General features: G+C 44.6%; 2 protein-coding genes across 2 annotated transcripts in view; both read left to right on the top strand.

Annotated features, from left to right (window-relative positions):
- The window catches only part of LOC143289788 (uncharacterized), a 5,665-nt gene extending 925 nt beyond the window's left edge, over positions 1–4,740 (top strand). Inside the window, exons 2-4 of the mRNA XM_076598921.1 lie at positions 340–575; positions 1,501–1,563; positions 2,951–4,740. Coding sequence (XP_076455036.1) covers positions 340–575; positions 1,501–1,563; positions 2,951–3,393 — 742 coding nt within the window. The 3' untranslated portion in view covers positions 3,394–4,740. The remainder of the gene's footprint in view (positions 1–339; positions 576–1,500; positions 1,564–2,950) is intronic.
- A 9,031-nt stretch (positions 4,741–13,771) lies between these two features.
- LOC143289787 (rhomboid-related protein 2-like) overlaps positions 13,772–15,000 on the top strand; it is a 31,277-nt gene continuing 30,048 nt past the window's right edge. Inside the window, exon 1 of the mRNA XM_076598920.1 lies at positions 13,772–14,096. The gene's annotated coding sequence lies outside the window, so the exon portion shown is untranslated. The remainder of the gene's footprint in view (positions 14,097–15,000) is intronic.

The raw sequence follows: 15,000 nt of genomic DNA, 5'->3' as shown, positions 1-15,000 counted from the left end.
ATATGTGCGTATGCGTGTGTGTATGTTAGTTTTTTGTGTGTGTACGCATGTGTGTGTGTGTGTGTGTGTGTGTGTGTGCATTTGTGTATATCTTTGTGTGTGTGCTTGTGTTGATGTTTCTCTGTATGTATGTGCTGGTATACATGTGAGTAAGTGTGTGTGTGTGTGTGTGTGTGTGTGTGTGTGTGCGCGCGCGTGTGTGTGTGTGTGTGCGTGCGTGCGTGAGCGCGCCGGTGTGCGCGAGCGCGTGTGCGTGTGTTTGACGGACTTGGAGGAAGATGAAGAAAGGAAAGGACACGGGGAGACGTTCTGACACAGGTGTCACATTCCACCTGGCAGGTGCAGTCCCATGGCAGAAGACCTGAGGCAGCAGATGTCTGACATGCAAGCAGACCTGCACAGCACCAAACAGATTACATCTGACATCCAGGCAGAGCTGAACAGCACCAAGGAACAGATGTCTGACATGCAAGCAGACCTGCACAGCACCAAACAGATTACATCTGACATCCAGGCAGAGCTGAACAGCACCAAGGAACAGATGTCTGACATCCTCCCCATGAATGCCAGTGTTGGTGAGTAGTTTCAGTTTCAGTTTCAGTTTCAGTAGCTCAAGGAGGCGTCACTGCGTTCGGACAAAACCATATACGCTACACCACATCTGCCAAGCAGATACCTGACCAGCAGCGTAACCCAACGCGCTTAGTCAGGCCTTGAGAAAAAAAAAGAAAAAAAAAAGGGGGAATAAATAATAGATAAGCTTACATAAATAAATTAATAAGTAATTAATAATTATGATATAGAAAAAGGTAGTAATAATTTTTTTTTAAATACAATACCTATATACAATACCTACTCAAAAAACCACACCCAGAATTGTTTTCCTCTTGTTTGTGGATATTGCAAAGATGACCCCCCCCCAAAAAAAAAAAAAAAAAAAAAAAAAAAAGAATCGAATATTTTCTTTTGTACAGGATAAAGTAAATGATGTCTTTGGTTTTCTGTCGCTTTTTGATTCTCACGTATCTTGCAATGCGTCAAAGCAAGAAGGTTGCAAATTTGAGTAGGTATTGTATGTAGGTATAGGTATTGTAGAGGACAAAATGGACAGGGTCTTGACTGACAACAAAACAATTTACAACCTTCTTGCTTTGACACATTGCAAGATACGTGAGAATCAAAAAGCGACAGAAAACCAAAGACATCATTTACTTTATCCTGTACAAAAGAAAATATTCGAATTTTTTTTTTCTTTTTTTGGTTTCATCTTTGCTATATCCACAAACAAGAGGAAAACAATTCTGGGTGTGGTTTTTTGATTGAGTTCATTTATCAAAGTATTCCACATAACGAGACGTTCTCACAAAAGTTTTGAGTTTAGAATGCACAGAACCGTTCTACACTCAAAAGGGAATTACCTCCTTATCGTCTGTAGAAAACATGCGGAATACTACTGGTTTGTATTCATGGACTGAACACAGACGCCTTTTTTCCTTGCAGGGTCCACATATATTCGGTGGGGGCGAACCACTTGTCCAGAAGCTGCCTCTCTTGTCTATTCTGGTGAGTTTTGAATGCAGTTTGATCCTCTCTCTGTCCGTGTCCGTCTGTCTGTCTCTCTTTTTTGCTATTGTTATCGTTATTGTTGTTTTTGTATTCACACGTAAGGACTGGGAGACGAGGCGATGTTTAAAATCTGTTATCCTTATGCAATACGGTTTTTGAATCTTGAATCTCTCTTTTTCTGAAATCTTCATCCTTGAATAAACGTTTTGACTTATGAGTTCTCTCTCTTTCTCTCTCTCTCTCTCTCTCTCTCTCTCTCTCTCTCTCTCTCTCTCTCTCACACACACACACACATTTGTTAGTTCTTCAGCTTTCTGTCTTTCACAAACATTGAGGGAAAATAGTATTGCATGCACATGTTTTAGGATGTGCAAGTGTGGGTCGAGAGGGCTGGAGAGAGAGGGAGAGAGAGAGGGAGAGAGACAGACAGACAGACAGACAGGCGGTGAGACAAGCGGACAGACGGACCGTCAGACAGAGACTGGCTATGCATGAGTGAAAGCACTCGTGCGTTACAAAGCCAGAATCGTGCGTTACAAAACCAGAACCGTGCGTTACAAAACCAGAACCGTGCGTTACAAAGCCCGAATCGTGCGTTACGAAGTCCGAGAATAACCCTGGACTGGTCCCATGGCGTTCCTTTGGATAAGGCCGATGACGGTCGGCAGGGTGGGAGCAAAATTAACAGTCCAACATTCAGGGACTGTTTGATTGATTGATTGATGTCGATACTTAAATAGCGCCTATCCTCGGTCGGAGACCAAGCTCTAAGCACTTTACAAACACGGGGTCATTTGCACCACAGGCTGCCTACCTGGGTAGAGCCGACTGACGGCTGCCACTGGGCGCTCATCATTCGTTTCCTGTGTCATTCAATCAGATTTAAGGCGCACACACATACACACTCAGACAGAGATGTAACATTTTTTTTTAAAGTGTGTGACCGTTTTCTGTTTATTTACCCTGCCATGTAGGCAGCCATACTCCGTTTTCGGGGTGTGCATGCTGAGTATGCTTTTGTTTCCATAACCCACCGAACACTGACATGCATCACAGGATCTTTAACGTGCGTATTTGATGTTCTGCTTGCGTATACACACGAATGGGGTTCAGGCACTAGCAGGTCTGCACATATGTTGACCTGGGAGATCGGAAACATCTCCACCCTTTACTCACCAGGTACACCGAGATTCGAACCCGGGACCCACAGATTGAAAGTCCAACGCTTTAACCATTCGGCTATTGCACCCGTCAATGTTGTACCAGTGACCTTTCCTCCTGGCTTCTATTCACCCAGCTAATAATTTACCATCTTCTTAGAGTGTTGAAAAATAAGCATGTATGTATCTAGATATCAATGCAGTTCATGTCATGCTGGTTACAGGATTTGCTGGGGGCTCGTGGTTTAGGAGCACTGGGGGTGGCTCCAACTACCTGTGCCTGGTGAAGGAGCCTCAGCTGGATAACATGACTCTCCCGTCACATCACAACAACCTGTATGGTGCAGAATATCAGGAAGATGGAGGACATGATGAGACGAACGTCGTATGCTCCGTGTGCCGAGCTCCTCAGTCCACAAGCCTTATGATCCCTGCTACGGTCACCTGTCCTGAGGGATGGACCACACAGTACAGGGGACATCTTATGTCTACGCATCACATTTACCCGGGCAGAACAGAACACGTGTGCGTGGACGAGAACAAAGAAAACCATGGACGAAACGGTGATGGCGCCACGTTTTATTTCATAGTCACTAAGTGTGGTAGTCTCCCCTGCCCCCCCTACGTCGCTGACAAAGTCGTGACATGCGTTGTGTGTTCTGTGTAGTCCCAACAGTGACAAAGTCGTGACATGCACTGTGTGTTCTGTGTAGTCCGAACAGTGACAAAGTCGTGACATGCACTGTGTGTTCTGTGTAGTCCGAACAGTGACAAAGTCGTGACATGCTTTGTGTGTTCTGTGTAGTCCGAACAGTGACAAAGTCGTGACATGCTTTGTGTGTTCTGTGTAGTCCCAACAGTGACAAAGTCGTGACATGCACATTGTGTTCTCTGTAGCCCGAACAGTGACAAAGTCGTGACATGCACATTGTGTTCTGTGTAGTCCCAACAGTGACAAAGTCGTGACATGCTTTGTGTGTTCTGTGTAGTCCGAACAGTGACAAAGTCGTGACATGCACATTGTGTTCTGTGTAGTCCCAACAGTGACAAAGTCGTGACATGCTTTGTGTGTTCTGTGTAGTCCCAACAGTGACACAGTCGTGACATGCACTGTGTGTTCTGTGTAGTCCGAACAGTGACAAAGTCGTGACATGCTTTGTGTGTTCTGTGTAGTCCGAACAGTGACAAAGTCGTGACATGCTTTGTGTGTTCTGTGTAGTCCGAACAGTGACACAGTCGTGACATGCACTGTGTGTTCTGTGTAGTCCGAACAGTGACAAAGTCGTGACATGCTTTGTGTGTTCTGTGTAGTCCGAACAGTGACAAAGTCGTGACATGCACATTGTGTTGTGTGTAGCCCCAACAGTGACAAAGTCGTGACATGCACATTGTGTTGTGTGTAGCCCCAACAGTGACAAAGTCGTGACATGCTTTGTGTGTTCTGTGTTGTCCCAACAGTGACACAGTCGTGACATGCACTGTGTGTTCTGTGTAGTCCGAACAGTGACATGGACGTCTGTTCCAGTTATCACCCTTCTTTGCTGTTTGTCTCCCTTGCTTCGAAGATACCGTTTTCTCTCTCTCGAACATCCTTGCCACAGTTACAGATCCATTTCAAACGCTGACATCATGTCACTGGACATTTTACGTCACGTTCAGTGACTGCAATGGCAGTGCGACGGGGAGACGTCTCTATTTCGATGAAATTTTTATTTTATTTTTATTTCATTTTATTTTAGGTTTTTTTTTCTTTTTCTTTTTAAATTTTTTTTTTTCATATTGATTTATTTATTTTATTATTATTTATTTGTTTATTTATTTATTTTCATTTTTAATTCTAATTTTTATTTATTTATTTATTTATTATTATTTTTTGGTCATTGCTCAGTGTGTCAGCACGACTCCTGGTCTGTCTGGAACCTTGATTCCAACATGCTGTCAACAACACCCCCTCCAGTTTCTTTCCCTGCCGCCCCACACCTCCTTCCACCACCCCCTCCCGCAGGCCCTAGGCCCCCCCCCCCTTCACCTCCCCCCCCCCCCCCCCCCCACACACACACATTTAGTTGCCGCCACTTTCACTGTGGCCAAAAAGCTTGTGAACGAAAGAAATAAAACATCCGACCTTGAGTTTGAGTTCTCTCTGTTTATCTGTCTGTTTCTCTCTCTGTCTGTCTCTCTCTCTGCATCTGTATCCGTCTGTCTGTCTGTCTCTGTTTCTGTCTCTCTCTCTTCCTCCCTCCCTCCCTCTTAGTCTCTCTCTCTCTCTCTCTCTCTCACATGTGCGACATATCGGAAACGCACAATGCGCAATTGTCGCACAAGTCGGAGAGCCCCAAGTGCTGACAGTTACTCATTATACCTTTGTATTTGTATTTCTTTTTAATCACATCAGATTTCTCTGTGTGAAATTCGGGCTGCTCTCCCCATTGAAAGCGCGTCGCTACACTACAGCGCCACCCATTTGTCTTTTTGTAATTTTTCCTGCGTGTAGTTTTATTTGTTTTTCCTATCGAAGTGGATATTTCTACAGAATTTTGCCAGGAACAACCCTTTTGTTGCCGTGGGTTCTTTTACGTGCGCTAAATGCATGCTGCACACGGGACCTCGGTTTATCGTCTCATCCAAATGACTAGCGTCCAGACCACCACTCAAGCTCTAGTGGATGGGGAGAAAATATCAGCGGCTGAGCCGTGATTCGAACCAGCGTGCTAAGATTCTCTCGCTTCCTAGGCGGACCCGTTACGTCTAGGCCATCACTCCACTTGTTAACATTCACCCACACATTTTTCATTTCGCTCAAACTGCTGTCACAAAGATGGACACACACACACACGCGCGCGCACACACACACACACACACACACACACACACACACACACACACACGGCAGACAATTATCATGCAGGCGCGCGCGCACGCTCGCGCGCGCGCGCGCGCACACACACACACACACATGCACAATCACGCACACACACAGACACGCACACAAACTAAAACCGTACTCACACACATGTGTGCACACATACATTGACACACACACACACACACACACACACACACACACACACACACACACACACACGCAAAGGTGTGCACACAAACATACATGTATGCACATATATGCATACACCCTCCACCCCCACACACATTGTGACACACACACATGTACACAATAATCATGCACGCGCGAGCGCATACACACACAATTATGCACGCAGGCGCGCGCTCGCACACACACACATATACTGTGACACATTTACAATTATTATGCATGCGCGCGCGCATACACACACAATTATCATGCGCGCGCGCACACATACCCACCCATGCACACTCACCCTCCGCATCCCCCCCTCTACCCCCCACCCACATACACGCACGCACACAAACACAAAGTACACACACGTGTGTGTATACATACATTGATACACACACGCACACGTGTGCACATACACATATACATGCACACATACACACACACACACACACACACACACACAGTGTGACACACATATACACAATCATCATGCACGCGCGCACACACACACACACACACACACACACACACAATTATTATGTGGCGCGCGCTCGCGCACACACACACACACATACACACACCGTGACACACATACACACAATTATCATGCGCGCGCGCATACACACGCACTCAAGCACACTCACACACACATACACGCACGCACAAAAACACACACCGTACACACACGTGTGTGCACATACACAGATACACACACGCATCCGTGTGCACACACACATATATATACAATATATATACATGCATACACACTCACACACAAACACACACACACACACACACACACACACACACACACACACACACACACACACACACACACACACACACACACACACACACACACACACACACACACACACTGTGACACACACATGATACACAATCATCATGCACGCACGCATGCACATACACACACGCACAATTCTTATGCGCACGTGCACACACACACACACACACACACACACACTCCGTAAAAATCAATATAACAATAAGAAAATGAAAAAAAAAAGAATCACAAAACAAAAATAACAAGAACAAGAACAACGACAACACACACACACACACACAGAAACTCACAACTCAAACACACACACAGAAACACAGATGGCTCAGACAGAGGTACTCATGACGCCAAGGTTGCTCATGTTCCGTGATGAATTCACTGTATCTGTGCCAGCTGGCTGAAAACTTGGGGATGGAAGAAGGGGGGTTGGCAGATTGGGGGTGGGGTGGGTTGGTTTGGGGGGGAGGGTCCTTGCTGTAGTATCTACACTCTGCCATTCACGTGCAGAGAACAGACGTCCTTGACCCCCTTGACATTGACACAAGAACGATACGGAAACAGCCATTGTGTGGTTGTTGTGAGCAAGACAAAGACAACCGCTGCAACACAATGCAGCGCCAGTCACGTGAAGTGGAACGGAACTCTCTGGGTCAAGGGGTAACTCCCATGACCCCCAGTCCTTATTTGATCTTCTGCGTGCGTATACACACGAAAGGGGTTCAGGCACTAGCAAGTCTGCACATAATTATGCTGACCTGGGAAATCGGTAAAAATCTCCACCCTTTACCCACCAGGTGCCGTCACCGAGATTCGAACCTGGGACCCTCAGATTTAAAGTCCAACGCTCTAACCGTTCGGCTATTGCTTACCCTCGGGCAGTTTGCCTCGCCTCAGGCATACCACCCGCAGGTACACATTTACCCGCAGATACGAAGGTCTCTTGAATACGGACGGTGGTGTCAAAGTTCTGGACAGTTACCCCCCGTCGACTTTAAGCCTGAAACATCGACGAGCGCAATAGCCGAGTGGTTAAAGCGTTGGACTTTCAATCTGAGGGTCCCGGGTTCGAATCTCGATAACGGCACCTGGTGGGTAAAGGGTAGAGATTTTTATCGATCTCCCAGGTCAACATATGTGCAGACCTGCTTAGTGCCTGAATCCCCCCGCCCCCCTCCCCCTTCGTGTGTATACGCAAGCAGAACATCAAATACGCACGTTAAAGATCCTGTGATGCATGTCAGCGTTCGGTGGGTTATGGAAACAAGAACATACCCAGCATGCACACCCCGGAAAACGGAGTATAGCTGCCTACATGCGGGGTAAAAACGGTCATACACGTAAAAGCCCACTCGTGTACATACGAGTGAACGTGGGAGTTGCAGCCCACGAACGAAGCAGAAGAAGAATAAGACACCTGAAACGTAACCGAGTAACTAACGACTACGCTATTTTGAATAGGGACAGGCAGAGGGTTATGGCCAAACAGATCAATGAACTGTTAATCTTCGTGAAAACACCCCTCCAGAGGGACAGTACTGAGTGTGAGCATGGCCTGATACAAAGAGATTCCTTTGGCTACTCCGGTGTCACGGCACTTTAGTTCCCCTCTTCCCTCCTGTTCGGTTTTATCCCGGGGTCTTTTTGAGCTAGCCTGGAATGACGCTTCGGATCATTTATAGCTGTTGAAGATCGACCAGTCCCCCCGGCTCTCTCTCTCTCTCTCTCTCTCTCTCTCTCTCTCTCTCTCTCTATATATATATATATATATATATATATATATATATATATCAGAGAGCCGTTGATTTATCAAAAAACGGGGTTGTGTCTCGATTGCGTTTGGTTTCGGTGTACAAGGTTTCATGAATTATATATAAATTCCCTCTGTCTCTTTCTCTTTCTATTTTCGGTTTCTTGGCTTCTCTCTTTCTTTCTTTCTCTGTCTGTTTGTCTATTTGTCTGTCTTTCATGCTCTCTGTCTCCCTCTCTCTCTGTCTCTCTCTCTCTGTCTCTGTCTCTCTCTCTTGTTTCACGCACCCATTCGGTTTTTTTCTTTTTCTTCTTCTCAAGTTCGTGACGCATTTGCCTTATTTCACACACACACACACACACACACACACACACACACACACACACACACACACACACACACACACACACACACACACACACACACACACACACACACACTCTCTCTCTCTCTCTCTCTCTCTCTCTCTTTTCTCCCTCTCTCTCTCTCTCCTCCCATATTACCCGTCCTTCTCCGATATTACCCACATTTTCTTTCACGAATTTCATACTTGTGTGTACATTGCTGTATTATTGTTCTTCCATTTTCTTTGATATGCGTTGCAATTTAACTTTGTAATAAAACTTTGACCCCCTCACCCCCCACCCCTCTCTGTCTCTCTCTCTCTTTCTATCATAATCTATCATAATCGTGACAAGTGTTCAAGTAATATTGGTGATGGTGGTAGTCACTGTAGTATGCTGCAGATTTCAGAGACAGTAACAATACTGTACCTTTTGAACATCCGGATGTTTCTGGAACTTCTATATTGATGACATCTCTCTCTCTCTCTCTCTCTCTCTGTGTGTGTGTGACTCACTGTCCTATCCATCTGTCAATCTTACTAGTAGTGTGTGGGGGGAGGGAGGGGGTGCTGTCGGTGTGTGTGCGCGCGCGTGTGTGTATGTATGTGTGTGCGCTCGCACGCGAGCGTCAGTGTGTGTATGCATGTGTGTGCACGGATGTGTGTGTGTGTGTTGGGGGGTGGGGGGGTGGGGCGGGGGGGAGGGGGTTTCTTCATTATGTATACAATTCTGCATGAAAACCTTTTCCTTTCATTTATGTGTGTGCTATTTGTAATAGATGTAGATTAGCAAGGACAGATTGGAAGAATAGGCAATGCCTAAAATCTTAATCCTTGAATAAAAACGTTTTGAGTTCTGAGTTCTCTCCTCTGTCGATTTATCAGTCTGTCTGTCTGTCTGTCCGTCTGCCTGTCTGTCTGTCTGTCTGTCCCTCTCACTCTCATTTCATCTTTTCTTCTTTACTCTCTGCCCTCTCGACAACAGGTAGTTGGTCTTCAGAGACAATTGAACAGCTTGTATTCAGCAGCAACCAGACTAGAGCTTAGAGGAAATATGAATAAGACACTTGAAACGTTACTGTGTTTCGTAAAGGAGGCTATCTGGCACATAGTGAGAGATGGATGTATGGGAATGAAAAAAAAAAATGGTTGTGGTCAATGCTTACAAATATCTTGGTATTTTACTTTACAACAAAACTTAGTTTTGGTTTCGCATGTTGTGATATTGCAAACAGAGCTAAAAAAAAAGGCTGTTGTGGTTATCTTTCATATTTTGTATAAATTGGATTGTAATTCTTTTTTTCTTTTTTTTTCTAAGTTGTTTGATACTCTGGTGCATCCAATCCTGCAATATGGAGCAGAAATATGGGCGTTAGAGAATACTGTAATAATAGAAAAGGTGTATTTGTATACCTTCTTCTTCTTCTTCTGCGTTTGTGGACTGCAACTCCCACGTTCACTCGCATATACAAGAGTGGGCTTTAACGTGTATGATCGTTTTTACCCCCGCCATGTAGGCAACCATACTCCGTTTTCGGGGGTTATTTGTATACCATGAAGCGTTTTTTTTTATTATGCAGACCATCGAACACCTAATGATTTTGTTTACAGAGAACTGGGTAGGTATCCAATTTATTTGAACTCGTAAGTGAAATGTATAAAATACTGACTAAAACTTACAAGAATGGACGAAATTAGATTGCCTTTTAGGGCTTACAAGTTATTGCGAAACTTAGATAGTAATAGTAAGAAGACATGGGCTTCTAACATACGAAAATGTCTAAATTCTTACGGATTTGCGTTTGTTTGGATAATCAGGGTGTTCAATGTATCTCAGGATTCTTGAAATGTTTTAAACAAAGATTAATTGATTGTAGATGGCAGGACTGGCATGACCATGTGTATAACAGTGATAGATTTGCACAATATAGATTTTTCAAGACAACGCACATGATAGAACCTTACATTGGAATGAAAATGAATAGATATGTAAAGAGCGCTTTAAGCAAATTTAGATTCGGTGTCTCTGATATTGCTTGCCATTGTTTTAGACACAGAAACGTAAGAGAACAGGAACTTTTGTGCCACTTATGCAATCAGGCTAAAGAAGATGAAATCCATTTTTTGTTTTGTTGCCCTGCTTTTCATGATCTCAGAGTGAAATTAATCAATTCGAAGTATTATGCAGAACCATGTCATTTTAGGCTAAATATGTTGCTGTCAACAAGGAATGAGACAGTTCTTTTTAACTCTTTCCATACGAACGGCGAAAGAGACGACGTTAACAGCGTTTCACCCTAATTACCATCATCAAAATATTGCAAGCGGAAGGCTCTTATACTGAAGAGGTGAATGTTGACAAAGAATACCACAATTCTGACGACGGAAGCTAAAGGTTGGGTCATTCAGACATCCACTGGACATCCGAAGGGTCTGTGTAGAGGAGAAGAGAGGACTGGCCGTACTGAGTGAGTTAATATTCGTTTGCAGACCTTATGTCTGTTAACCGTTACCTTTGTTGATGAAAAAAAATTATGTGTAATGTTCCTTTGTATTAGCCTCTCCAGTATGGGGCCAAGGCCTTTATCTGAATAAACGTCTGAATCTGAATCTCTCCCCTCTCGCCGCCTCCCCCCCCCCCGCCATCCCCCCCACCCCCACCCCCCCGCCCCCCACCCCCGTCCTCCCCTCCTCTCTTTTCCTCTCTTCTGATATGAATGTTCTCTATTTATGCTTGTGCGTTTCTTTTTCTTTCTTTCTTTCTTTCTTTCTTTCTTTAATATTGTACAACAGGACTGGGTGAAAAAAACAAAGCATTCTTATCATTATGCTTTTCTCAATACCCTGGAAAAATAAAATGTCGTTCCTTCGTTCTCTCTCTCATTCTCTCTCTCCTCACACACACACACACACACACACACACACACACACACACACACACACACACACACACACACACACACACACACACACACGTATATATATATATATATATACATATATATATATATATATATACAAACACACTCCTCACATGCAAACACGCACACTCGCGCGCACACACACACACACACTGCTCACTCGTAAACACACACACACACACACACACACACACACACACACACACACACACTCACACATAAACAGACATGTACACAAACCCACGGACCCCCACCCACTCCCATCCTACACACGCACACACACACGCTCGCTTGCTCGAAGTTAATTCACACACCCAAAATAGAACTGGCAATACACAGACGCAGACACAGACACACACACACACACACACACACACACACACACACACACACACACACACACACACACACACACACACACACACATACACACACACACAGAGTCCCGCACCCGAACTTCACCATTCAAGGCAAACGCATCGTTTCAAACGTAAGTCTGTATCAAACCACACCCCTATCCTACCCCACCCTACCCCACCCGAACAATCCTATCACGACAGGCGTCTATGTGGGAGTCCTGAATAAGTGAAAGAGAGAGAGAGAAATATAAACTCTATTTTGAGTGTAAGGTGACCGGTGTAGCAATCTATTTGCACCCCCCCCTCCCCTGTTGAACGGTGGGGGGTGGGCGTGGGGGGGGGTTAAATCTGACTAGCCCAGATTAACCCCGCAGTCTATGCAGACCAACCATGGATGAACCCCCCCCCCCCCCGCAACCCTCCCCCCCCCCCCCCTGCACCCCCCCCCCTCCCTACCGCGGGGATAAACTTGAACTGGTTAGAACTGGCTCCTCCCCCTCTCACCTCACTAGTTGAATTCTATCCTCCACCCCCACCCATGCTGTCGTAATAAGCGCTGGCCTGCTAGTACTAGCCTGAAGCCTTTTTCAATGTGTATACGCACGTAGAAGATCAAATACGTATGGTAGTAAAGATCCTGTAATCCATGTCAGCGTTCGGTGGGTTATAGAAGCAAAAACAAAACAAAACGAAAAAAAAAACAAAAAACATACCCAACATGCATCCCCACCCCCGAAAACGGCGTATGACTGCCTACATGGCGGGGGGTAAATAAATAAAACGGTCATACACGAAAAAAAACCAAACACCTATAAGTATCCATATCAATCAATCAAAACAAACAAAGAAAAACACAACAACAACAAAACATGCCTCTGTGTGTGTGTGTGTGTGTGTGTGTGTGTGTGTGTGTGTGTGTGTGTGTGTGTGTGTGTGTGTGTGTAGTGTGTAGTGTGGTGTGTTTGTGTGCAGCATGCATTTAGCGAACGTAAAAGAACCCACGGCAACAAAAGGGTTTTTCCTGGCCAAAATTCTGTAGAAAAATCCACTTCGATTGGAAAAAACAAATAAAACTACACGCAGGAAAAATTACCAAAAAAATGGGTGGCGCTGTAGTGTAGTGACGCGCTCTCCCTGGGGAGAGCAGCCCGAATTTCACACAGAGAAATCTGTTGTGATAAAAAAACAAACAAAAAACCCCCAACAAAACAACCAAAAACAAAACAAAAACAATACAATACAATATGTAGGTCGTTGGCTACTTCTTGGGAAGGCGGGATACATTTAGCCCAGTTAGAATCACTAAAGGCTAATCAAAGTAGATATCTCTATGTTTGCTTCCGTTAATCGCGTTATATTTGAGAGGAGTGGGGGGAGGGGGAGGAGGAGGGGGAGGGGGAGGGGGGACGGGGGGGGGGGGGGGGGATAGGTCGACTGGTCAATTGGTCGACTCCTGGATTAAAAAAAAAATATATATATATATATCTACAGCTAGGGGAGGGGTGGTAGTTTTATGATGTTACACCGGGTAGATAGACCGTGTACACGAATACGCCACACCCCCGAAATTGAATTGAATCTACCTCTCTGTGTGTGAAAGAGAGAAAGGGGAGGGGGGGGGGGGGGGGCGTGGGTGGTTGGGGGGGTGGGGGTGGGAACGCCTAGATTTCAATAGCGAAAGGCGGCGACCTCTCCTCCCTTATTTTATTTTAGTTCTTCTTCTTCTTCTTTTTCTTCTTCTTCTTCTTCTTTTCGCTTTATGCTTGAGCAACAAAACAGAACGCCTTTTCATTTCAGTTAGTTTATGCGCCAGTCCCAATGGCTTTGAGCCAGGCGAGGTGTGTCGCGCCACATGCTCGCAGTGGTTGAAATGTGTGTTTCTTGTGTGGAGGACTTTTCTTCTCCTCTTCTGTAGAAAGAAAAAAAAAAAAAAAAAAAAAGGTTGCTGATCTTAGTCAGTGGATTGTTTGTTTGTTTGTTTGTGACACAGTTCGACGTGTTCTTGTTTGTTTGTGTGTATAAGGGGTGCGTATTTATTTGATTTTTTTGTTGTTGTTGTCTATTTTGGTTACTCATTCTAACGAGGAGATAGTGTGGCGTGTTTGAGATATCTTGCCATATTTGTTTCTGATCTCGCACATCCACGGCCACACCAAAGGTGAGTCTGTGTGTGTGTGTGTGTGTGTGTGTGTGTGTGTGTGTGTGTGTGTGTGTGTGTGTGTGTGTGTGTGTGTGTCTCTCTCTCTCTCTCTCTTGACCTATGTTAAGTTTAAATTTTTGTACTCTCTCTCTCTTTCTCTCTCTCTCTCTCTCTCTCTCTCTCTCTCTCTCTCTCTCTGTGTCCCCTTATATATATCTCTCCTCTTATTCTCCTCTATTTAGTGTTGTAAAATGTCAAATTACCATTCATGTATCCATGACTATAATATGCATGATGTACTGATATAATGATTCCCGCCTCTTTGTTTATGTTACTGTTTCCCCATCGAGGGCTGGATGTAACAACAACATTATTTTGCTTACTCTATTACCATTAGAAAATAAAATTTGTTGAATTCAATTCAGTTCTCTCTCTCTCTTTCCCAACATCTCTGTCTTTCTGTCTCTCTGTGACTCTCTTCGTCTCTCTCTCTCCCGCTCTCTCTCCCTCTCTCTCTCGCTCTCTCTCTTTTCCGCCATCTACTTCTTTCTCTCTGTCACTATTATCAAATTCATTACGAACCAAGTATTGTTCTAATGTCAAGTGTATATGCTTTAGTAACTTGACAATCAAGTATAATTTTTTTTTTACTGTAGCTTGATGAAGCCTTATGTACACGAAAGTATGGCTTCACAATTGACTGAGAACGTTGATGTTTTTGACTTTTTGCATTCACTATCAGTTGTTTCGCTTGTCAGTTTAAAGACTTCTCTTTTACGAAGTCCTTTAAATAATTTCCTGAAATTGTATTTAGATTTTTTTTTTTTCAAATTTCACCCTCATTTCACCCTCGTTTGCCCAGTTTCCCCCCAACTGTCCATTCATTCACATCTCCCACCCCTTCTAACCGATAATACTCAAA

This window comes from Babylonia areolata, chromosome 14 (assembly GCF_041734735.1).
Source record: "Babylonia areolata isolate BAREFJ2019XMU chromosome 14, ASM4173473v1, whole genome shotgun sequence".
NCBI lineage: Eukaryota > Metazoa > Mollusca > Gastropoda > Neogastropoda > Buccinidae > Babylonia > Babylonia areolata.
This window is presented reverse-complemented; position numbering and strand designations above follow the sequence as displayed.